The sequence below is a fragment of the Varanus komodoensis genome, unplaced genomic scaffold (assembly GCF_004798865.1).
Source record: "Varanus komodoensis strain SLA01 unplaced genomic scaffold, ASM479886v1 scaffold30, whole genome shotgun sequence".
NCBI lineage: Eukaryota > Metazoa > Chordata > Lepidosauria > Squamata > Varanidae > Varanus > Varanus komodoensis.
Genome location: NW_025335762.1, coordinates 832,068 through 855,226, shown reverse-complemented (window position 1 = coordinate 855,226; position 23,159 = coordinate 832,068). Strand labels below are relative to the sequence as shown.

The following is a 23,159-nucleotide window of genomic DNA, read 5'->3' as shown; positions in this document are numbered from 1 at the left end:
TTTTAATAAATAAATAAATAAATAAATATCTATTCTGGACACATCATTTATGGAATTCGCTGCTCTGGAAGATAAATTCTCAGGGATTTCAGACACAATCCTACAGGGGAAAAGTCCTATGGATATAGAGGGTATCTTCATGTACTGGGTTTCCCACAGACAGCTAGTTGGCCACTGCGGGTGCTATTTGAGCTGGAGTCTTGCAGTCCTGAGCAAGCTGCTTACCTGGTCCTTTGAAGAACCACTATGTCCTGCTGATGTTCTCCTGATGCCTTGTTGGGTCTTCTCCCCTTTGTTTGTGGAAAAATTACACCTGGGCACCTGTACAGGAGAAACCTTGGGGCAATCTCTACCGGTGCCAGAAGAGAAAGACCTTAATCTTCCTTTTGCACTGGAGTTTATCTTCTCTGTTCCTTCTACCTCCACCTGGAGGGAACTCCAGAAGAATATCTGGCTTTTTCCTTTTGACTATCCAGCAATGGCCTGTCCCCAGATCTGAGAGGGATTCTAGGAGATCCCTGATTGTTCAGGCTCCTGGACAGTTGACTGATCAATAGCTTTGTGCACTGGAGCTGCTTGGCCCTGAGAAGATTTTAGCCAGGGCACCCACACTGCAATGCCGGCATCCAGATGGGCCGACAGAGCCCTGGGACTGATTGCAAATCTCTTGGACCTGGGCTAGACGAGTCAGTGTGGTCTGGCTGAGTGGGCAACTCTGGACTGACCACAAGAGAGCTCATAGTGTGAGTGGTGGGGTGGGGGGATGAAATGGGATGCACAACTGTGGCGGCATGAAGACCTCGTGCCTTCACGGTACCCTCTCCCTGGTCACGCACCTGTTGAGAAGCAGGTCTGGTTCCTCAGCACTTCACAGGGGGTTCTAGAGCACAGTGCGCACCGCATCTGCCCACGGCCCACGACCCTTGCCCCTGCGGCTCAGAGGCCGAGGCGGGAGCGGCTCACAGGGCAGCAGCCCCGGTTCTTTCCTTCTGAATGCCACATCCCTGCGAGGCCTCCTTTCCCACCCTCCCACTGCCTGGGAGCACTTGCTAACTAAAGGGGCAGCGGGGCCCAGCAACTCTGCTGCATTTGACCCTGGCTGGGGCATGCTGCAAAGGAGAGGCTTTTTCTGTCTAGATGCACACAGCCATTGTGCTTTGAGAGTATTTTTATTCCGCATTATCATCATCATAAGAGCTTTTACAAAAAGCTCTCTCTCTCAGCAGCGCTTATTGTAACTTGTCGCCCAGCGTTCCCACATCCTCTTAGGCTTGTTTGCGTCTCCAGATTAGCTTATGGATAAATGGCATTGACGCGGCTGCAAGGGAGGGAGCAAGGAGAAGAGTCACGCGCGCAGGGGCGCGCGGTCGGGGGCGCGCGCGACGAAATCCCGTTGCCAGGGCGCTCGCGGGCGACCTTTAAACGGGGGGGGAGGGGAGACCCGCCCCCGATACCCCTCGACCAATCCCCGTCTCGCTTTCACCTCCGCGCGGTGCTCAAGGACGGCCAGGGCTGCCACTCAGGTGCATCACGAGGGTCTTGCCCCCCCCCCCCCGCTGTCCTTCCCAGCCTATCAGGGGCCGGAGCCGGGATGCTCATCCCCGCCCAGCGACACCATCCATCCTGGTCCTTCGGAGCAGGTAGACTGTGGGATTAGAGGGATAAGCGGTTTATGGGCTGCCGACCAATCAGCGGCCAGGGTGAGGGAAATGGGCGGGGCGAGGTGACATCCTCTTCTCCCCCTCCCCCCCGGCCAGCGCTCCCGGCTGCGGCTCTGCGAGGGAAGCCGAGGCGGGATTCGGGGAGCCGCTGGACCTGCTGCTGGGGAGGTGAGCAGCGCTGTGCGGCGTCGGGGGCTGTGAACTGGGAACCTTGGAAGGGGGAGGATAGCAGGCGCGGGAGGAAGAGGAGGGCAGGTGGGCGGATTGGGCTCTCGCCGCAAGGATGGCCGTAGCCCAGGCAGAGGCGGTGCTAAGGGCTGGGGCCCCAAAATTTTCCTCTGGAGCTCTGGAGCTCTGCGAGGCCCTTTGCCCCACCGACTTGCTGTCCACGGGCACTTGCAGATCCGGGAGCGGCTCCCCTGCCTCTCATCCCCCTGAACGAGTTGGCTTTGTGCCCCATGTAGCTCTCCCCCCTTTGAACCTTTCCGCCTGTCTTCCTTACCCCTGTCGGTATGCCTCCTTTTACAATGGAGAGGTCCTTAGGAGACAAGCTGCTTGAAAGACAGACGCAGTCGTTAACAGCATTTGTTAATTAGCGTACACATGTTTGTGCAATTTATCTATTTAGGCCCAAGCTGGTCTTTTCAGTAGCTAGCACTGCCCCTAAGATTTGGGGCCTCAGTTCTTCGGTAGCCTGACAGAGATCTAGCATCATCATCATTTCATTGCGTTTTCATCCCATCATTTTTCTCTAGCAAGGAACCCAAGACATGGTTCTCCTCTCCATCTTTATCCTCACAACAGCCCTGTGAGGTGGGTTAGGCTGAGGGGCCACGAGTGGTCCAGAGTCACCCCGTGAGCTTGGCTCTCCCAGGGCCCCCGTCCAACTATATCAGCTCTTTGTGGGGATCTTTGCAGAGAACCCCATGAGCTGGGTATGGGTCCGGGGTTTGGCTGCTGTGGGTCTAGAAGGTTGTGGGATAATGGGGTGTTTTAGGATGGGACATAATGTGACGGTCAGGAGATGTACGTGGAACCTCATGGGGGCCGTCCGACAGGCTTGCAGCACCAGCCTGCGGAGGCTGCATTCGTGGTCTGGACATGCACGGAGGGACACTTGAGAGTAAAGAGATTCGGTTCAGATCCATGTCCCAGCCTGGTTTGATCTATGGGGTTGTGACGGGAATGGGCAGGGTGCCGGGGGAGGGGGCTGGGAAGGTGAAGTGCAGATCAAGGCCGTAGGTCCCGGGGTTCCGTGAAAGGAAGCTTTGGTGTACGTAGAGGGGTGCAGATTCTTCAGGTGGTCAGCCAAGGACGGTGTGGTGATGGGGCTGCTCAAGAGCAAGGTCGCATTAGTGCTCTGGATTTAGCAGCAGAGGAGACTGGAGTGGGGAAGTATGTTTTGTTAGGATCAAACCATCTCCAACTTCTGGCACCCCTGTGGATGTGCACCCTCCTAAATGTCCTGTCCTTCGCAGCCTAGCTCAGCTTTTGGAAATGCAAGCCTGGGGCTCCCTGGATGGAAAGGATCCCTCTCACACCCAGGCCCCCCCTCCCCTGCTTTCCCTAGCATGATCGTCTTCGCCAGCACCATGTTTCAAGTGCACGAGTTTTCTGCAGCTTTGTCCGCTGCCCGTCTTTCACACCCAAACGTAGCGATTGGGAAGACAACAGTGTGGAGCATCTCATCCTTCGTGAAACGTCCTTCTGCTTGATTATCCTTTCCAATCCCTTCATTGGTGTCCCTCCATGTTGCAATCTTCTTCGAATTTCTTGGCCACGGCCTCATTTGAAGAAATTACTGGGCCAGAGTGTGCAAAATGCTTTCACAATTTCTCTTTCTCCACTGTAGACAGTTAAGTTGCTCAATTCTTCTTCTGTTTTCTGAATGTTCAGCGGCAGTTCTGCTTTGCACTTTCTTTTTTCGTTTCCACAAGGAGTCTTTTCAATTTGTTGCTGCTTTCTGTCCACAATATGGCATCACTTCCAGTCTCTGGACCATTGTTTTGTTGTCCGTATCTGCTGGAACATTCTTGTTGGATTGAGACCGATTCACTCTCTGCAGCTTGGAACGGTTCTGTTGGTTCCCTGTCCGGTGGGGGTGCTTTGTCCGTTCCAGCATTTTCAGAGCAGCTTTCCCTTCCCTTTCTAATGTTTCAGGCCTTTCCTCACAGGATTCTTGTCTGAGGGACTCTGTCACCTTTCCTCCTCTTCTGTGTTGCGCTTCTGTATCTTGTTTCCAGCTTCTCTTTCTTCTTTCTAGTCACATAGCGTGTTCCCCTCTTGGCTTTCAGCATTCCTAATCTAGGTCTGAGTTCACAGGGGTGCCAAAATTCCTTGTGCTACTCAGATACAGTGGTCCAGAGGAGAAAAAAGGGTGGGGACAGAGATAAGAATGCTTAGGCATGCCAAGATATGGGCATCTGATGTGAGTCAGCTCTGATTTTGCAGTACGGAGAGTTCTAAGAGGAAGCGCTTGAGAGATCCACAATTTGCCTGTCTGGACAGGGGAACAGAATCTCCATGAGGACAGGGGGGATCACAAGTCTCGTGCCCTGCTATTGGGTTAGGAATCTGGAGTGGCAGAAACTGCAGGCATTATTGCTTAAAGATTAGTGTCCTGTGTCACATGGACCTGTTGCAATGGGGAGGGCTAAAATCCTAAGGGGCATCATTATGGGATGGAGGAGGAGTTAACAGAACAGTACTGAAAGGTTTGGGTGCAAGCAAGGGGTGGTTTGGAGTAGTGGTGAGAAAATGGAAGTACTGCAGCAGAGAAGATTCGGGGAGCGGGGTGGCCGGCTAGGGAGAGTACAGGGGAAGAAATAAACAGGAGTCCAGGACTTACGCACCCATCCGTGCGTTTGCCACAGGCCTGCTGAAGCTGCGGAGAGAGGGGCAGTGGCTGGCTGCATCACACCCGAGTGGCAGTTCCCTTTTTCTCTTCCCTGACTCTGAGCTGGATTAGCAGTCCAGACTTAACCCACTTTCAAATCTTCAATCAAGCAACCCAGAGTTAATCACAAAACCACCTAGCATGGGTTACCTGTGAACTGGCTCGTGGCATCAACAATTGTCAGATATCCAAAGCCCCATTTTCCCCTGTTTTCTCCTTTTCAGACACATAAAGACCCTAAGTCTGGGTTGCCCAACCCAGCTCAGAGCTGGGAGAAGCGTAAGTTGTTCCCACCCTTAGCCGCTCTCAGGCTGGAACCCAGCGTGCCATTAAGCCACAGTTTGCCTCTGTCTGTGATTCTAGTCAATGTGTGCGGATACCATTTTTTAATGGCCACAAGTCAAAACAAAACAGTATCATTACATTCTGAATAACCCGGTTGTGTCATCTCAGCTGTCAAGCAGAACAGGCTCCTATTGCTTCCAAAAAATTACAGCTCTGGCATCCTAGGTGGGAATTATCTCCAAAAATGCAGTGCAGCACCATGAAAAGCACTGTGCATTTGTGGGATATTCAGAGTAGTTTTAGGGCTGGTGTTGTCGCGAGCTGTCTCTGAGGCAGTCGACACTCGCAAGGCCTCACTGATTTTCGTAGGGCACAATTCTAAGCTGTTTGGACAAAGAAGAAGAAAAAGAGAAAGAAAAGAAGCCCCTAAAATAACCCCGCCGAGGGTTGCTCCCTTAGCGTGTTTGTGTGCGCTGCTGTGTGGCCTTGGTGCACGCAGAAAACCTACGGCCCCGTTTGCAATTGCTGCGGCTGCATTTTTCTCTCCATAGGGGCTCTCACAGCTGCAGCCTCGTTATGTTAATGCTTCCTCAACACCTGCAAGCCTCAGTGGTGCTCTCTCTGCTGGAATTCTGGCTCCGGGGGGACCAGCTCTCGGTCGGTCGCACAGCAGCTCTCTTGGCTTGACTCCAGCCAGCCTGCTCGCCCTGCTAGCCCAGCTGTCCGAGAGCCGTTGAGGCAAGGGTCCCTCGAGTCCCCTTCTCCTTGCCATGGCCCCAGCCACCCTTCCTCCTCTTCCTCACCCGGATCCTGACTACCACTTTCTCATGGGGCAGGCAGAGGGCCAGGCGTCCTCTCGGCTCCACTGCAATCTAGCCGAGCAAGCAGGCAGCAAAGATGAAGGCCCGGCTCCGGGACTTGGGTTGGTGGGCCGCCACTGGGTGCCCAGCCGTGCCTTCCCCCAGTCGCTTCCTGTGCCTGTGCATGAAATAAAGGAAACACAGGAACAAAGCTAGTCGGAAGGGGCCTCCTGAGCCATCTAGACTGACCGCCAGCTTCAGCCGGCTCCGCTCATGCAGTCCCCAACATGTGGTTGTCCACTCTTTCCTTGAACACCCTCCCTGATGGGGCCTCCTCCGCCTCCCTCGGAAGCCCATTCCATGCCCCAGGGGTCCGGGAAGCCCTTCTGACATCCGACCCAAAGCCTGGCTCCTTGAGCTTTGCCCCATTGGAATGAGTCCTGCCCTCCTCTGCAGGGGAGAGCAGCAAACGGCTCTCCTCCATGACACCCCCTCACATGCCTACAAGTTGCTAAAAGATCCCCTCGGAGTCTCCTCTTCTCCAGGCTGGAAAGACCCAGTTCCCTCAGTCCCCCTCATATGCCCTCCCTTCCAATCTGGCTGCCATTCTCGTGACCCAGCACTGATCCAATTCTGCCCTAGCTGTGTGTCTCCGATAATGTGGAGCCCAGAACTGGCTGCAATACTCCAGCCGTGGGTGCACCAGAGTCTTGTGCAGCGGTATCAGCACCTGCTGCCGGCTATACGTCCGAGGTGGCGTTTGCCCTCTTGACCGCCACGTCACACGGGCTCATGTCCAGCCTGCTGTTGACACGTACCCTGGGATCCCTTCCACAAGTGCTGCTCTCCAGGCACTTGTCCCCATCCTGTACCAGTGGCCACCTGTTCCTGCGTCCCAAGTGCAAAGCCTGGCACTTGGCCACCTTGAATGCCAGTGGTCAGTTGCAGCCGGGGAGCTTGGCTTGGAGGAAAGGCACGTGAATGGAGAGAGGGTAGAGGCCTACGGCACTTGCTCGATGTGGGAAAAGGGGAGGCCGTTCCCCCCCTGCCTTAATCCTAGAGTCCAGGGTGCACCAGTTGCTGGGGAACTTGGGCAAGGTGGTGCTCCACTGGCCAGCCACTGCGGGAATAGAATGCTGGTCCGGATGGAGCCTCGGGCTGGTCCAGCCAGGCGCTTCCTTCCTGGTGGAGAAGAAAAATGAATTAGTTCAAGGAACAATTCTGGAAAGGTGTGGGTTGCAGCGAGAGGTGGATGAGCTGGGAATAGCAGAAATTATTATTATTATATTATTATTATTATAACATTTCTATGCCGCCCCTTGCCGAAACCTCATGCCGCGGTGGCTGGGTGGAATGCGTTCTGAGAAGAGGAGCAAGGGGGTCTGGCCACAGCGCAGGCTTGCCGTGACCGCAAGAATGCATGCCGTTAACGTTTAGACCCGAAGTACCAGAGAGGAGCTCCGTCTTCGTTGGGCGAGGTGGCCACGGCTTCGGGGCAGCCATGATTCACAGCCTGTTCCTGATCAACTCGTCCGGAGACATCTTCCTGGAGAAGCACTGGAAGAGCGTGGTCAGCCGCTCGGTTTGCGACTACTTCTTCGAGGCGCAGGAGCGAGCTTCGGAGGCAGAGAATGTGCCCCCCGTAATCTCCACCCCGCACCACTACCTCCTAAGTGTTTATCGGCACAAGATCTTCTTCGTGGCTGTGATCCAGACGGAGGTGCCGCCCCTTTTTGTCATTGAATTCCTTCATCGAGTTGTGGACACTTTTCAGGTAGGTGAAATGTTGTGGCGCTTTGGGATCCATTCACACTGGATGTTTTTTCGTGGTCCTTAACATGCAACAGGTCAGTGCAACCAGTTGCAAGGCATTGCAGGAACAGCTCGCGTGTTGGTAAGCAGCTGTCCTGAGCCCTCGGTAAAGGATGTGAGTAGAAATGCTTTTGATAAATAAAATAAATAAGAAGCTCAGAGCTCACAGGTTATTGAAAAGCACACTCAAACTTGCAAGTTTGGCTGGAAGAAGTCGGGGTATTTTGTTTTCCCCAGGGGTTAAAAGGGAAATACTAGAACTATAGTTGCTTGTAGTCAAGTGCTAGACTGGAATGTATTGAAAAATGGGATGATAGGCTGTTTGCCCTAAACACGGAAAACGGGCTTGTTTCCCACTGTTGGTAATCGTTGCTCGAACGAATGATTCTGCCTATACTTGCTGCCATTGACAGCTTAGTCTTCCTCACCTCGTCCATGCGAGCCACGAGGGGCCCAAAACATTTTGCTGCATGAGGCAAAGGACAAGTTGCCCGACCCCCACTAGCACTGCATCACGGAAGCCAACCCAGTTGTCCATGGGGCAGCCCCCCACACCCCACGCAGCCCTGTCCTCCAACACCCCATTCTTGCTTCCCACCTCACTCCATTCCCCACATCCCCCCTAATGCTAGGAGCAGCCTATTGTTACATAATCCTGTGTAATACTATGCAATTTCATCTGGAATCACAGATTTATTTATTTACCAGGTTTTACAATCCAGCCATGCTGCCTCCTGTCTCCTTCATTGCTCTTTCAACTTCCTGTTGTTGCTCCATTACCCACCTCCCCTTCTAGCCCCCTCACTAGCAGTCTGAGCAGAAGAACGTTGCTGGATCCTTGCAACCTATAACTATGCCCGCTTAGCAGGTTGTGAGAATACAACCCCCTTTCTAAAAAAAGAAGCAGAAACATTTAATGCAACACAATAGAACCCTCAGCTGAGGGCTGGGGCGTGCGCTTTTCCTCCCCAGAGCAAACATGTCTGCAAACGCACAGATGGGCAAGTTTAGAGCTCCACTCCCTGCCTGCGGAAATCTTAGCGCTTGCTTTGGGGGCAAGGAGAAGAGCAACTGCTCTCAAGATGGCCGTTTCTCCTCTACTTCAGTAAACAGTGATCTCAGAAGGCAAGCAAGTGCCTTTTCTGCCCTGGATAGAATGCTGCCCGCCCAACGGGGGTGCCCAAAGGTTGCACACAGCCCCCAAGACTACAGCCTTGATTTAAACCTGAGGCCGGGGAATTCAGCCTCTTTCAGGCTGAGGGCTCAAGTCCGTTTCCGCGAAGCTTCCGAGGACCATATTCGAGTGATCTGTGGGGCTGAAGGCAAAGGGGACAGAGTCGAAAGAGTAAGAATATCAGCATCTTTTAGCTTAAAGTTTTTGCTAGCAGTCTCAGGAGGGACAGTTCAAATTTTCAGAGTGGGGAAATGGCACAAAAGCCAGGAAATTGCTGGGGAGCTGAGGGATAGTGGTACTTGGGAACTGTTGCGGTCCAGGTTGGAATGCCAGGAAGTCCAACTTTGGTCTACATCCATGACTTACAGCTGAGTCTCCAAAATCCTAACCATCTATTTCTGATACACATGCATTTCAGAAGTGGCTGAGTCAGAGAGAGCCTGTTAGGTCTTTTAGTCCCGTGCGGTGAATTCTGAGTGGATCTCAGGTAGGGTCCGTTCCACTTGAACAGATGATGCCTGCAAGACACCAAGAGTGTACTCTGCATCTGAGCTGTATCCCATCCCAGGGTCTCTTTGCTTCCATCTGTTTGATATGATGTCATCCTTTAGAAATCCCTTTCTCTCCCTTTGGAACAACCAGCATGTGCTGTTTGACAAAATCCTACAATTTGTGCATTACATGTTAGCATATGAACTGGGGTGGGGGTGTTATGCTGATGATCTTCTGTTGTTTACCTTGGACCTCTGGACATATTTTTCGGCTTTGATGCAGACAGTCACAATTTTGAATATTTATCTGGTTATTCCATTAACTGATTAAAGTCAGAACTGACTTTATATTGCAGTGAGAGAATATAACCCGCGGAGTGTTAATGGGCAAGCAATTTAGACTCCGTGCTGAGTTTATTACTTACTAGGAAATATGTATCTCTTGGGAAATGATTAAGTTTCATTTGAGGAAGTTGATAAATAAGATCTCAAGGGACATTGACAGATTAAAGTTTAGGTTTTTATTGTTTCATTTTTATTCCTTTTTTAATGGTGTAGTTCAAAGGGGTGTATGCACAATAAAAAAGTAAACATCTATGGGTTAGTGTTGATACACTTAGAATGAATACCATACCCCAAATTGTTTGTGTTTTATGTGGTATCCCTCTATTTATACCTGGCAAGTATTTCCAGAAGCAAAGTTTTGTTAGGTAAATTTTATGGGGTTCTGTTGCATCATGAAGATCCTTGAAAAGGGTACAACTTTGCATCAAAGAGGGTGGATTTGGTCCCCAGATCTTCCCTTAGATCAGGACTGACTGTTGACTTGCATTACATTTTGGTTTTTCTAGAAATCTCTCTCTGCTCAGTTTTTGCATCTTCATTTCTGGATCCTCTTCGCAATCAGATTTATATCAGAACGGTGATGCACTCTGTGCGGTTGCAGCAGCTACAGGTGTGGGGCGTCTATTGTCTCATTCATTGCCGCTTGACCTATTTTCACATGCAACATTTCCGTTATGGGGAAATCTGGGCTTAAAGATCAGCAAGAAAAAGTTCATTTGACGGACTTGGACATACAGGCTAATTTTTCCTTTGGATCTGCTTGCCGGTGCAGATAATTTTTTGCCATTTTCCACTTCGCATGCCAATTCCCAATGGCCAGTCACATTTGCCTGGCAATATACACACCTAAAGCATTTCTTTGTATCCAGCGTTGGTCATGCTGGTTTCACAGCTTCAGAGCCTCTTGTGTTATTAGAAGCATCGATTGAGGCTGAAAAGCTTCATTGCCCTACAATTCATGTGTATAAATATCTATTATCAGTGAATAAATATGACACAGGGCTTCACCCAAGAATGGGATAATGACCGGGAACACCCCCTCTCGGCCAGTCCCGTTTCAGAGGGAGGCACAGACCTTGGGCTCCGTTCGGTCCAGCAAAAATTAATGTTTCAGGGGTACTGTACAACACAGCATCTTTTTGATAAGGGCTTAATTAAATCAGCCAATCGTCAGAGGTGTACCGCAGCAGATGCTTCTTGCCTTCATTTGTCTTGGCAAGGTTTCTCTTGCCCATCTCCTGGAATTGAACACAAGGTCAGTGTAAATGGATTTCCCATGTCCTTTTGATAGCTAAAAGACTAATATTGCAATACTGGAAGCATCAATGGTCACCTACAATGGATTGTGGGTGGAGGGTTTAATGAAATTTTCAGTCTTTGAATGGGTGGCTTTTCAGCTCAATTTACAAATGAATAATTATATGGATATTAGGCTGCCTTTGTCGAAGCTTATGCATAGCTATTTTTAACAACACGCACGTGCTGCATTATATACTAACAAACAGGGAGAGATATCCTAGGGATCCTTCTAAAATCTTACCCAAAATGCTGTAATATTTTAGTTTATCTTTTCTTCAAGATGTGGCTTGGTTTGGCTTTGTAATGCACAAGGCACATGAAAATGAAAGTCAGACAGGTAAATGTCTTCCTCTTTTACCTGGAGGACATTTTGCTTCCTTTTCCAGTCTGAGTTGGCTCATTCCGAATTAGTTTACTCGCATGCAAGCTGCCTTCTGAGATGACGCCTTCCCAGCCTGGAGAAATAGCTGTTGTTGGTTCAGGGGGAAGTTGCCGCCATTCCGGCTGTGCGTATCCAGTCTGTTACTTCTGGGAGAACAGCCTGTGTGTCCCCTTCGAACTCTGCTTGCAGGAATGCGTGACGTGCCTGAGGGCTTGTCCGACCTTGCATTTTAAGCCCAGGATCAAAGCGTGAAGACAGACGGGAGTGCAGCAGAATTGGATCATTCCTCCTTTCCCATGTATCCGTTTTCCTGCTTTATCCTTGCAGTGACCCCGTGATGTAGGGCAGCCAAGCCCACGCATTGCTGCACGAGGCCATGATTCCAGGTGCAGCCCCTGCAGCTCCAGTGCAAAGACCAGGCAGGCAGTTAGACGGAAGAGCTCTGCTTGGCACCCTGAGAGCTGCCGCCAGAGCTGGCGATACTGGGGTAGATGGACCGAAAGTCCGGCTTGGGACAGCCTTGTGTTAAAGGGAAGCAGGGCCGCCCCAGGGCTTTGGCCGCCCGAGGCAAGAGGCAAGCCGAGGCTGCCTGGTCCGTGTGCGGAAGCCGAAAGGACCGGCCGTTGACTCTTCCTTCGGCAGTGGTAGCGGGACCGCATCCCGCCTCGCACCTGCAGGCAGCAGGCTAACGCGGGAGGCCTGGGGCAGGCTGCTCAGTCCACCGCACGCTCCCCCAGCACCTCCCTGCCTTCCAGCCCTGCAGGGTGGGCGTACCAGGGTCAGTCCTCCAAATGTCCAGGTGAGATTGAGAAAGGCTTTCTGTCCGCAGCCTTGGGGAGCTGCTGCCTGTCCAAGCACATGGTTTGTACTCCTGCTTGGCTGGGGATTATGGGAGTTGTAGTCCAACAGATCTGGGGGTGCCTGCTTGGAGAAAGCTGGTGCAGGCAAACACGAATGAGCCAGACTGATTGTAACGTGGTAGAATCCGGGGGTGCAAAGTTATGTCCCCGTCCCGGTGCAAGGGCGGCCCTTGGGCCAAAAATGGGTCACGGGTGGGACGGGGCGGAAGCGGATTGAGCCACTCGCGCTCCGCTGGCCAAGGGCCGCCTTTGCCATGAAGGGGATTTCTTCCCAGGAAGGTGGCAGTTCTGCATTATTTTTGGGTTTCTTCCTGATGGCAAGGAGCGTTTGAGCTCTCCACCCGAGGCGCTGAAATGCTTGGGCCGGCACGAGGCAGGAGATCCGGGGACAAAAGGACGGGGAAGGAAGCTGCGGCATTCCTCCGGAGGCCGGCCCGTCATGGGACCGAGCGGTTCCCCTCTGGGAAAGGGCCAAGGAGCATGTGATGCTGACATGTGCTTGCAGAGGGTTGGTCTCGCTCCCTCTCTCCCCCTCATTTCGGGGGGGGGGGGCTACATTAGGACCAAGAGGTGGGGCGAAGGGGATTTAACCCTTTCTCCTGCGTGCCATTTCCCCTCAGAAAAACACTCCTCCAGACTCCCGGTGTGGGAGAAAAGTTACCCCACGCCACTGCAGCATCTCGTCACATGGCCTCCGGGGAGCGGCCGGGCGGTTGACTCCCGGCTGGGTTCCTTGGGGGCTTCGCCCTATTCAGCTGTGGGAATGCCGGAGCAGGGAACGCTGGAACATATCCAGCAGGAATACGCATTATTCTTTCTCATGGTTTGTGCTTCTGTAGCCGCAATTTCTGAAATATCACATGACTCAGACCTGCACATGGGCCCAGTCAATTAATGTTTCATAGATATAGATATAAAATTATATATAAATTGCATATATAATTATATATATTACACAGACATACATAGCTTATATAATATAAACATCACATATCACATACCATATATAATATGATATATAATATTTTATTTCCTCTTATAATATATATATAATTATATACTTATAATAAGTATATATAATACTTATATCCCATCGAGGAATCCAAGGCAAGTTGTATAACCTCTCCTCCGCTTTGTCCTCTCAACAACAACCCTATGAGGTAGTTCTCTGACTGTTGCAAAATCATTGCCTTTTAAACAATTCAGCTCATGAGGATTTGGAAGAAGGAGGGTAGTCGCTCTCCTTGGTATTGGAACTTAGTTGTGGATTTCTTCACTGTAAGTGTTGAAAAAGTACATTGACAGGTAACAGCATGACGGGAAAGAAAGCTGGGGTGGGGAGGGCTGAGAAGGGGCTGAGATGAGTGGGGAAAAGAACAAAATTTAGACCACATGCGTACTTTAAGTACTTTGGCATGAGGACTAGAACCTTGTTCTAGAGTCTGCATGTTGTCACGGTGCACCATGATTAGGAACCACCAAGTCCCAAACCAGAGTGCCAGAGAGTTGTGTGTGGGGGTGGGGGTGTTCTTTAAATAGGTTTTCAGGTTCTCCAGGGCAGAAGGCTGGCGGGAACCTGCAAGAACTGCTTTCCTGCATGGTCCAGGGACACCCGGAGCCTACTCCTAGAATGGTTGCCCCTTCCCTCCTCTGTTCCACTGCAGCTGGCCGGCCCTGGGGCTGCCAGAGAAGGCGTAGGGTGTCGGGCGTCTCAGGTCCACTTTCTGCACCTTTGGCTTAAACGGATCCAGAAAAACGTGCAGGCAGCTAGCAGGCGCCCGTCTTGCGTCCGCCAGCCTGGCCACGGCGTCCTGCAGCTTGAAACCAGGCACCTTTCTCCCTGTTTTAATGCTGCTGGCCCCGCACTCCAAGACGAGCCGCATCTCCCGCAGGCGTTCTTTCAAACACTAGAGTGCACCCCCGTGTTTACGCCTCTCTCCTCCTGCTTTGCCTTACAGTGCGCCCCCACTGCACCCGGTTTTCTCAGGGGCCCCCAAACGCCACCCTCCCCGCAGATTTCTAGCTGCAGCCCAGCTGGTGTGTAAGAAGATACTGTGGAATTTGAGTGGTGCAACCAACCGGACGAGGGCAGCGGTGTCAGCGCTGCTTGCCTGCCAGCAGCGACTGCATTATTCATGCGCCCTGCGCTCTCCTCCAGCGACCTCCGGCTTGCTGGCCGTTTTAAGACAAGGGCCGCCACTTGTACCCCACTTGGCAGACGGAGACAGGAAGGCGGCCCGAGCGTGGGGCCGGGGGCTGCGTGATGCTCCCTGCTGGCGGAAGTCCTTGAAATTAAAAGGATCTGAATATGTCCTCCGATTTATTACGTGTCTGTCCCGCACTTGCTTGCCGAAGCTTGCAAGGTGGTGCGTGCGGGTCTCCTCTCCCCCACTTTGCCTGGAAACAGTCCTGCGGAGGAAGGGATGCACGCCAGCCCAAGGCCACCCGGCTCGCTCGCTCGCTCGCTCGCTCGGTGGCCAAGTGTGGATCTGACGGGGAGCCCCAGGCTTCCGCCGTGATGCTCACTGCTGCTGTGGAAATGGGCCCTCTGAGCTTTGGGTGGGTTGCAGGCATCGGCCGTCTGCAGCGCCCGGTTGAGGCGTCGCAGCTGGGCCTGTGCTGGAGCGCTTTCTCCAGACTGAGCCCTGCCCAGCCCTCGCACTGCCACTGCGACGCCGCTTCCCGTCGGCCCCCAGAGCAGCCCCTCACAAGAGCCCCCTGTGCCTTTCGTTCCCCCGCGTCTCCGGGGGGCAGCTGGGAATCTCTGCCCGCCTCTGTCGGCGCCCGTTCTTGCTAGGAGGGGACCGATGCGCCTTCTTTGCCCACCCAGGATTATTTTGGCGTCTGCTCCGAGGTGGTCATCAAGGACAACGTCGTGGTGGTGTACGAGGTGCTGGAGGAGATGCTGGACAACGGGTTCCCCTTGGCCACCGAGTCCAACATCCTGAAGGAGCTGATCAAGCCACCAACGATCTTGCGAACGGTTGTCAACACCATCACAGGTCTGAGTCTGTGCCGGAGGGAGGGATCCTGTGTTTGCCTCCTTGGAAGGAAGCCCCGTTGAACCAAATGGGACTTACTTCTGAGTAAGCACAGGATTGGACACTGTGGGGCTGACCACCTGCATGCTCAGAGGGAAGACAATGCAAGCTTTAACTTGGCTGTTTATTTCAGTCCATCCGGTCTCTCTCGCCCCACCGCTCAATAAAATGCTGCTGCGAAGCAGTGTGCCAGTGAAAATCCGCCCAGCACCAGGAAGCCCAAGAGCTCTGTGCCAGGCCAGGCCAGGGAAAAAACTGAGAAAGCAGTAGAGAGTAGGCAAGAACGCAACCAGATGCGAAAAGCAGCTGCCGCAGAAGCTGCCCACCTTGTGTGGAAAGGCCTGGGCAAATGAAACCATTTCCATCTGGTTCTGGCGGCTGAGACTCATCAAAGGGGCCGCCAGCCGGAGCCAGACGAGCAAAAGGCCCTGTGCCTCGCTGGTCCGGACTAACGCCTGTTGCGGCTGGCCTGCTGGTCTAACGTCGTCCTGATGGGAGCAGCCCGACCTGTCTGCGCGCCCCGCGAGGCCGGGTCCTGCGTTCTTGTGGCTGGGCGCTGTGCCGGCTGGGGCACGCTGGGAACGGCAGGGCTGCCTTCTGTCTGGGCATGCACAGGGCGGTCCCCGGTCTGGAACTGGGACTGGCTTGCCCCTCCCTGACTCCCTGCCCTCTTGGTCTTCGCAGGCAGCACCAACGTAGGGGAACAGCTGCCCACGGGCCAACTGTCGGTGGTCCCCTGGCGACGGACCGGGGTGAAGTACACCAACAACGAGGCCTACTTTGACGTGATCGAAGAGATCGATGCGATCATTGACAAATCGGGTACAGGGTGCCGGATTCCCACAACGTCTCCTCGGGGCCCCGTGGCCCCAGATAAAGTGGCTTGCCGCGTCTGTTGCTCACCGTGCGGTTGGCCATGGCACAGTCTCCCCGCCCCTTTCCTTTCTTTCTTTCTTTATATAGCGCTTTCCCAGGGTGACTTAGAAAGCAGTCTCTGCTTTTTAAAATAAGAAGGTAGTGAGAAAGCTGCCCTTGGAGGCCCCGGCCTCCTCCTGCTGGTGGCAGTTTGAATTCCCACACTGCCCAGTAGTTGAAGTTCTCCCGGCGGGTCACAACACCTCGCAACTCTGGCTTTTCTGCGCAGGCTCCACAATCACTGCTGAAATCCAAGGGGTGATTGACGCTTGCGTGAAGTTGACGGGGATGCCGGACCTCACACTCTCCTTCATGGTAAATATTGTTTGTGGTGTCTGTTTTGCGAGAAACATCTGTGTCACGCTTCAGTCTAAAACTCTCAGGATGGCACGTGTGAAATATGAAACAATTGAGGGGGTTTCTTGTACCTCCAGAATGGGGATTGAGGGCCGTAGGGAAGAGGTGGCCATGAGGAAGGTGAGAGGGCGAAGGCTGAGATGTGTCACTGAGCGAGAAACATGGTGCAGTCTCCTGAAAAGAGGCATTGGGCTGGAAATGGGAGACACGAGTCTGGCATGAGTGGTTAAATTCTGGGTTGTTGCAATGAGTGAATGTGACCGTGCTTACAAATCATAGTTTGTTTACCAGGAACAACCTGAGAAGAGAACCCATGGTTTCTCCTCGGGTTGTAAACAGTGGCTTGTTTTAACCATGGATTATTGTCATGTGCAACCCTAGAACCATGGGTTGTTTGTGGGTTGTTTCAGGAGGCTGCAAAGGAAAGAAGGGTTAGAAAGAGAGAGAGAGAGAGAGAGAGAGAGAGAGAGAGAGACAAACGAACAAACAAACAAACAAACCAGGCACTCTGCATGCCAGTACTTTAGCCCCACTAAGGCATTTGGGGTGTTTGGAGGGAGTGGGTGCAGGAGGAGGGAAAGGCCATTCGGTTTCCTGTTAGAAAGGCTTTGGGGTGATGGGGGGCAGAGTGTGACTGAGCGTCTGTGTGGCCTCAGCCGATCCTCTTTCTTCTGTCAGAACCCCAGGCTCCTGGACGACGTCAGCTTCCACCCCTGTGTGCGTTTCAAGCGCTGGGAATCTGAGCGCATCCTCTCCTTCATCCCTCCAGACGGGAACTTCCGCCTGCTTTCCTATCATGTCAGCGCACAGAAGTGAGAGCTGGGCCGGGGAGCCTCTTGCATTTTTTCCCCTTACCCGGAAAACGGGGTTGCAAAAGGGAGCCAGCCGCACGGCATCCTGGCTGCATCCTAGGAGGCGCAGCGGCCTGCGTCCGGCCCCCGTCCTCATCAAGCCCTCCCCCCGAGGAAGCGAGCGCATTTCTCAGGCGGGGCCTGCGCTGGCCAGAGGCCCCCTGAGCCTGGCCGCTTTCCTGCCCAGCGTGCAGGGAGAACGGAGAGGACTCTGCCTGCCCCACCAGCTCAAGCCAGAGCTTGGATACCTGCCTTCTGCCCCCCTGGCCATGGGCTGTCATGGCCGTCGGGGCTGGGGAGCACGGCAGTCCTTCCGAGGTCGCTGAACTGCAGCTTCTTCTGGCGGTAGCCAGCAGTGGGGGATGATGGGAGTGGTGGCACGGGGACCTCCGCTCTCTTCCAGCTTGGTGGCCATTCCCGTCTACGTGAAGCACAACATCAGCTTCCGGGACAGCAGCTCCCTGGGCCGCTTCGAGATCACCGTGGGGCCCAAGCAGACGATGGGCAAGACCATAGAAGGGGTGACGGTCACCAGCCAGATGCCGAAGGGCGTCCTCAACATGACCCTCACGCCCTCGCAGGGGACCCACACCTTCGACCCCGTCACCAAGGTGAGAGTCGCGTGGGGAGGGAGCCGCGAGGTCTGCCCCCGGGCTGACCCGCCCCGCCCAGCCCCGCTCTGCTCCTCCTTCCCCACGGCTCCGAGCGGCAGCCCCTCGCCGGTGCTTTGGCGTCGCCCGGCTGCTGCCCGGTGGTCAAGCGCTTCTTCGACGTCCCCTCTAGTTGCTGCCCCCCACCCCCCCAGTGGTGGGCAGATGCCCGGGAAAGAGCCTTCTTCGCAGTCCCCCGACCCATCACAGGAAAGGGACTGCCGTCACCGGGTGCCTGTCAAGGGCTCCCTCTCCTAGCAAGTCCTTCCTTGCTAATCCGGTGCTCTTGGCCATTCGTTCCGTTTTCACTGCTTGGATGCTTTCACGGCTGTGCTTATGGTTTGGTGGTTTTATTGTTATGCCAGGATTTCTGGCTTTTTAAAATGATTATAAACTCTCCGAAGGGCATTTGTTGCTTGGGTGGCAAGCAGATTTTGGGAAGAAAGGTCTCCAAGCCTGTTGAATCAAGCGGACACGTCCTTTGCCCTCACCCAGCATCTTGCCTGTTCTTCTGACGTACCTCGGTTCTGCTTTCTCTCTTTCTTTCCATCCCTCCGCCTCCAAAGTTGCTGTCTTGGGACGTGGGCAAGATCAACCCTCAAAAGCTGCCAAGTCTGAAGGGGACGATGAGCCTCCAGGCGGGAGCCTCCAAACCTGACGAGAACCCCACCATCAACCTGCAGTTCAAAATTCAGCAGCTGGCCATCTCCGGTCCGTGGCCTCTGATCTGGTGATTGTATCCGCAGAGCAGGAGAGGGTGCAGCAGCCACACAAGCCTTGGCTTGTTTCTGTCACTGTCACGCGTGGCCTCAGGAGCCCCGCTTTTCAAACGAATAAGCCCTTGAATAAGTGCATCCATCTCAACGCCCATCCCAAAAGGAGGCTCCTGGGCAAACAAGGCGAGCCTTCCTGGGGAAGCATCTTGCAACAGGAGGGTCGCCGTCCAGGAAGCACTGTTCTTGGCTGCCGGCCAGGGTTTAGGGGCGAGGGTATTTGAGCAGGGCCTCCTTGCGTGATCTTGATGCTCTGGGGGAAGCGTGTGAGAAGAGAGTGAAATGCATGGTTCTCGAGAGTAGGGAATCAGCCCACCCCCATCTGGAAACGCATCTGTGCAGGCTTCCTTAACTGGCCTCAGCAGCCCCAGTTTTGCCCTCCCCAAACTCCCAAGTTCCACAGTCGGAAAGAATCTCCCGCATCGTCTTCTGCCGCTCGCCGCCAGCCTCTCTCTCTGCCCTTTCTGTCTTCCTAGGTTTGAAAGTGAATCGCCTAGACATGTACGGAGAGAAGTACAAGCCTTTCAAGGGAATCAAATACATGACCAAGGCCGGGAAGTTCCAAGCCCGGACCTAAGAGCGGCCCTTCCTGAAGTGAGCCCTCACTTCCAGCTCCACCTCTGCCCCGCCTCCTCCGCAGATGCTCCTCGCTTTGGCCCACCTGGTTTGTTCAGGGCAGGTACCTTTTTCCTCAGCCCGGCATCCCTGCCTCTGTTAAACTTCGAAACGCTCAGGTAGGCTGGGGAGCAACTGGTCCCTCCCTCCCTCCCAGCTTTCCAGCTCATTTTTCAGCAAAGGCCAGCTCCGCACCATGGTCCTGTCGTGACTGCCCTTGCGCCCGTTCCTCTGCCGCCTGCACACCCAGAGCCCTGCAGGAAGCAGGGTGCCCGGAAGAGGCAGTGCTGGGGAGCGTGATCACGGGAGGCCGAGGGAGAACCTTGAACAGCTGCTTGGCACGCGGGACTCTCCGCGTCTGCTATGAGTGACTGGAAGGGAGCTGCCCTGTCAGTGCTTCCACAAAGCCCCCCGAAGAGGACTGGGGACCCCGTGCGTTTAGCCCTGCCCCACTGAAATGTATTGCTTCCGCAGAAGCCTGGAACGAGACAATGGGTTTCTTGGAGAATTGGAAGTGCTGTGGGAAAGGAGATCTGGCGCCTTGTGCGCCCGCACAGCCCAGCTGTTGTCTCTGGTTAAACAGGTTTTCCTTTTTGGGCAGGGAGGGGGTGCTTTGGAAACCAACAAAACCTGTTTGCTCGGGAGGACAGCAGGACCTGAAAGCACGAATCCGCTTGCCCGTGGCAACAGTGGCTTCCATCACACGATCTTCAGCTTGCTGGAAAGTTCTTGTCTGTGTAATTATCTTTGGGGTGAGGTGGAGGCTGTGTGCCGTTCTCTGTTGACCGTTTTAAGAGCTGCCGCCTGGCCAAGGGGGCTGGGTGGGTTTTGCTGTCGCTGTGATGCCGCTCCACCCGCGTCTTCCCGCGTGTCGCACTGGCCACCCTTCTGCACGCTGCTTCTGTACGCGTACGTTGTAGCTCTGTGCACGCACACAGATTTGAACCAGAATGTGTACCGGCTTGCATGCCTGCGCTTCATTTTGTTTGGGGTTTTTCAGCTCGGCAAAGCCAAGTCATCCCCTGGGCACAGTGCTCTGACTTTGGAACGCTCTGCCGAGGGCTCCGGAAAGAAAACAAGGCCCTGCTGGAGAATCTACCTTCCCGGTTGCTGTGCTTGGCAACTTTGCCACTCAAGGGCCTGGCGAACAATGCTGGCACGCACCAGGTCACTTTTGCAAGACTGCAGAGGGTGGAAGCATCCAGCGCGGCACCTCCGCTGGCGGGCCTGGTCCTGGCCTCCTTCCCACTACCTAGAGGGGGAGCACAATGAGGCGCCTCAACTTGCAGGGCTGGAATTTATTTTGAAGATACAGGAACCTTCCCCAGATTTTAGTGCAGTTGCTGCACGGCCTGGCTGGAGTGTGTGTGTGCGTACGGTGCAATGACTGATGATGTGTCGACCAGGAAATCTTAAAACCGCCTCGGGATCGGACGGAGAGCCCGCAGGTGAAGCCTTGGGAGGGGAGCAGGGACCAGGACCTGCAGCGGCACATTCTCACGCATTATGTTTTGCTGATGGGGGTTGCGCTTTGGCACCACATCGCTGCTCGTCCCGGTTTCCGCCCAGAGGGAGTGTCCAGGGGTCCCAGGCTTAAGGCGCGGGCACTTGGGTGGGTCCGGGGGTGTCCCCACGGGGTAGCCTGCTTCCCATGAGTGGCCCGTGAGCATTCTTGCCGACGCCTCAGTCCAGCGGCACTGGGAGGGAACGTTGCCGGAAAGGCTCGCTGAAATGGGCTTGGAGCCTTGGCTGAGGCTGCCGGGTTGCCCTCGTGCCGCAGGCGAAGGAGCCCTGCCCCATCCCTGCAGACGGCGCCTGGCACGCTCCCAGCTGCGGATGCCAGCTCCTGGCCAGGCATGTGGGGCAGCGAGCCCGCAGTGCAAGAAGTTAGACAACGGTGCATGCGGGATTTGCGCGCTGGCCTAACTCTTCTGGCCCAGGGAGTCAAAATGCAGACCCGTGGGCCAGATTTGGGCAGCAGGGTTCTTCCGATGGGCGTGACCCGCTGTCCTGGCCCCAATCCTTGGGTGTCTTCCCCCCGTTTTGCACATTCCCAGGGGTTGGTGTCATCTCCTAAGGCCAGCTACTGGTAGTAAGGGCTACCAGTAAGGTCGCAAGGCTGCCTGTTTCTTGCCCTGCCCTCGCTCGCCTTGGCAATGGGCAGCCCTGGGACTGGGGGTGGGGGGGGCTTAGAAGTTGGGCGGATGCTGTGACCCTTCGGCACCCCAAGTCGTGTTCCAGTGGGGAAACACAGGATGCCACCTCATTAGCAATGCAGTGGGCATGTACTTCGGGACTGGAAGATGCCCCCCTCCCCCACTGAAGCAAAGCAGCCCCCCCCCCCCGGAAAATCTGTGCCTCAGTCTGAGGGAGGGAGCTGCACCTGCTCCTTTTGTGCAGCAGGTGGCGCTGCTGCCCAAGGAACGACTCGTCCCCGAGCCAGGGGCGCCCTCTGGTGGAAGCGGTGGGGCACTCATTTGCCTGGCTCTGGTGCTTGGGCTCCCTGGAAGGTAGGTCAGCGGGCAGCCAGCTCTGCAGCCCCACAGGGCAAAACAGGAGGAGGACTCCTGCACACGCCGCCCTGAAGAGCAGCAGCACTGCCAGGCTCTTGCGTGGCTCCATCGGTTTTAGGTATGCTCTGCCTTGTTTCGTGCAGGATTCGAGTCTGGGCCTCCCAAAGAGGTCATCACCGGACCCCCCCCCCCCCCCCCTCCCCGCTGGCCGTCCTGTAACCCCCCCTGCTCTGGGTGTTTTCTCTTGCAAGCCGCGCGTGCTCGGGTCAGGGGCCAGGCGTTGATTCTTGCCCTCCAGGCTAGTGCTCTGCGCCGTTCGTTCGTCAGCCCGGAATTGGGTGCTGCTTCCAAGCGGAATCCCTTTTCGACAGGCCGGCCCGGCCCGGCGCTTTACCTGCCTTTCCTGCTGGGCGCATCTCCTGCCTGCAGTGTCACGCAGCCGGGCTCTGCATTTCCGCTTCCGGCTTGGCACGCAGACGCAACGGAGTCTGGCCTTTCGGCAGGTGCCGTTTGCCAGGAAAGCGAGCGGAACGCTGTGCCATGAGCCCGTGTGCCTGCACACTTCCTTTCCTTCCGTTTTAAAACATACTGAGTGTTGGCAGACACACACAACTTTCTACGCTGGGGCAGAAGTACGCTTGCTTTGGCTTTGCCAGAACCGCATGTGGTAAGAGCCTCAGTCCTTGGGAAGGCCATTGTCAAAGGTGAACCTTCCTGGGCCTTGTGTAATAACTGGCAGAATTACTATGCTGGGAGGAAGAAAGAGAGATCCACAGGGAAAGCCCCGATCCTTCTGGGAAGTGCACCAATGCGGTGAGGATGCGGATATGGCTTGTGCTGTTGTTTCTCTCTCTGAGTCAGGGATCTTCCCCAGGTCCTCGGAGCAAAGCTCTCATTCCTGGATGGTGCCTCATCCCACCAAGCAGCAGCTGCTCTTCATCAACTTCCAACAAAACTCTGGTTGACCTTCGGGCTGCGACGAGCAGCGAACGGGCCTCGGGCGGGGGCGGGGGAGACATGGCCTGGTTCGTGGCCCTGCAGAGGTCTGGCTGCATCTTCCAGCCTCGGCCGCGATGGATGCTGGTCGGACACCCTGCGGCAGGGGCCGGTTTGCATTGGCGGAGCTGTGCAAGGCATCTGCCTGCTCCCCAGCTGTCCCAGATGAGGCCGCACAGCTGGCCAGGCAAGGGGCATTCGCGCTCTCGCGTCGGTTTTGCTCGAAAGCCACACGGCTCCAGCTGGAAGAGCCCCTCCTCTGGGCCCCCGTAAAATCCCGTGGGTGAGGCCGAGGCCGTGCAGCGGCAGAGCGAGCGCCCGGGGCGAGGCCCAGAGCTCTGTGCACGAACCGAAGTGCGCGTTGCCGGGGTCCTGTGCTCCTTGCACTCTTCGTTGTGCTGTGTGCTGCTCACTGCGCCAGGCACCGTAGAAAGATCAGAGAG

General features: G+C 54.8%; 1 protein-coding gene across 1 annotated transcript; it reads left to right on the top strand.

The window, feature by feature from the left end:
- Positions 1 to 1,816: 1,816 nt before the first annotated feature.
- Positions 1,817 to 20,158, top strand: AP3M2 (adaptor related protein complex 3 subunit mu 2). Its single transcript, XM_044437564.1, has 9 exons — positions 1,817 to 1,829; positions 7,080 to 7,416; positions 14,836 to 15,007; positions 15,731 to 15,868; positions 16,191 to 16,276; positions 16,997 to 17,130; positions 17,573 to 17,780; positions 18,386 to 18,530; positions 19,069 to 20,158. The coding sequence occupies exons 2-9, from the start codon at positions 7,144 to 7,146 to the stop codon at positions 19,167 to 19,169; spliced, it is 1,257 nt and encodes a 418-aa protein (XP_044293499.1). The 5' UTR covers positions 1,817 to 1,829; positions 7,080 to 7,143; the 3' UTR covers positions 19,170 to 20,158.
- The last annotated feature ends 3,001 nt before the right edge of the window (positions 20,159 to 23,159 follow it).

Coding starts and splice junctions, on each gene's coding strand:
- AP3M2 (XM_044437564.1), top strand. CDS start 7,144: ATGATTCACAGCCTGTTCCTGATCAACTCGTCCGGAGACATCTTCCTG. Junction 7,417..14,835: donor GAGTTGTGGACACTTTTCAG/GTAGGTGAAATG, acceptor TTGCCCACCCAG/GATTATTTTGGCGTCTGCTC. Junction 17,131..17,572: donor TATCATGTCAGCGCACAGAA/GTGAGAGCTGGG, acceptor GCTCTCTTCCAG/CTTGGTGGCCATTCCCGTCT.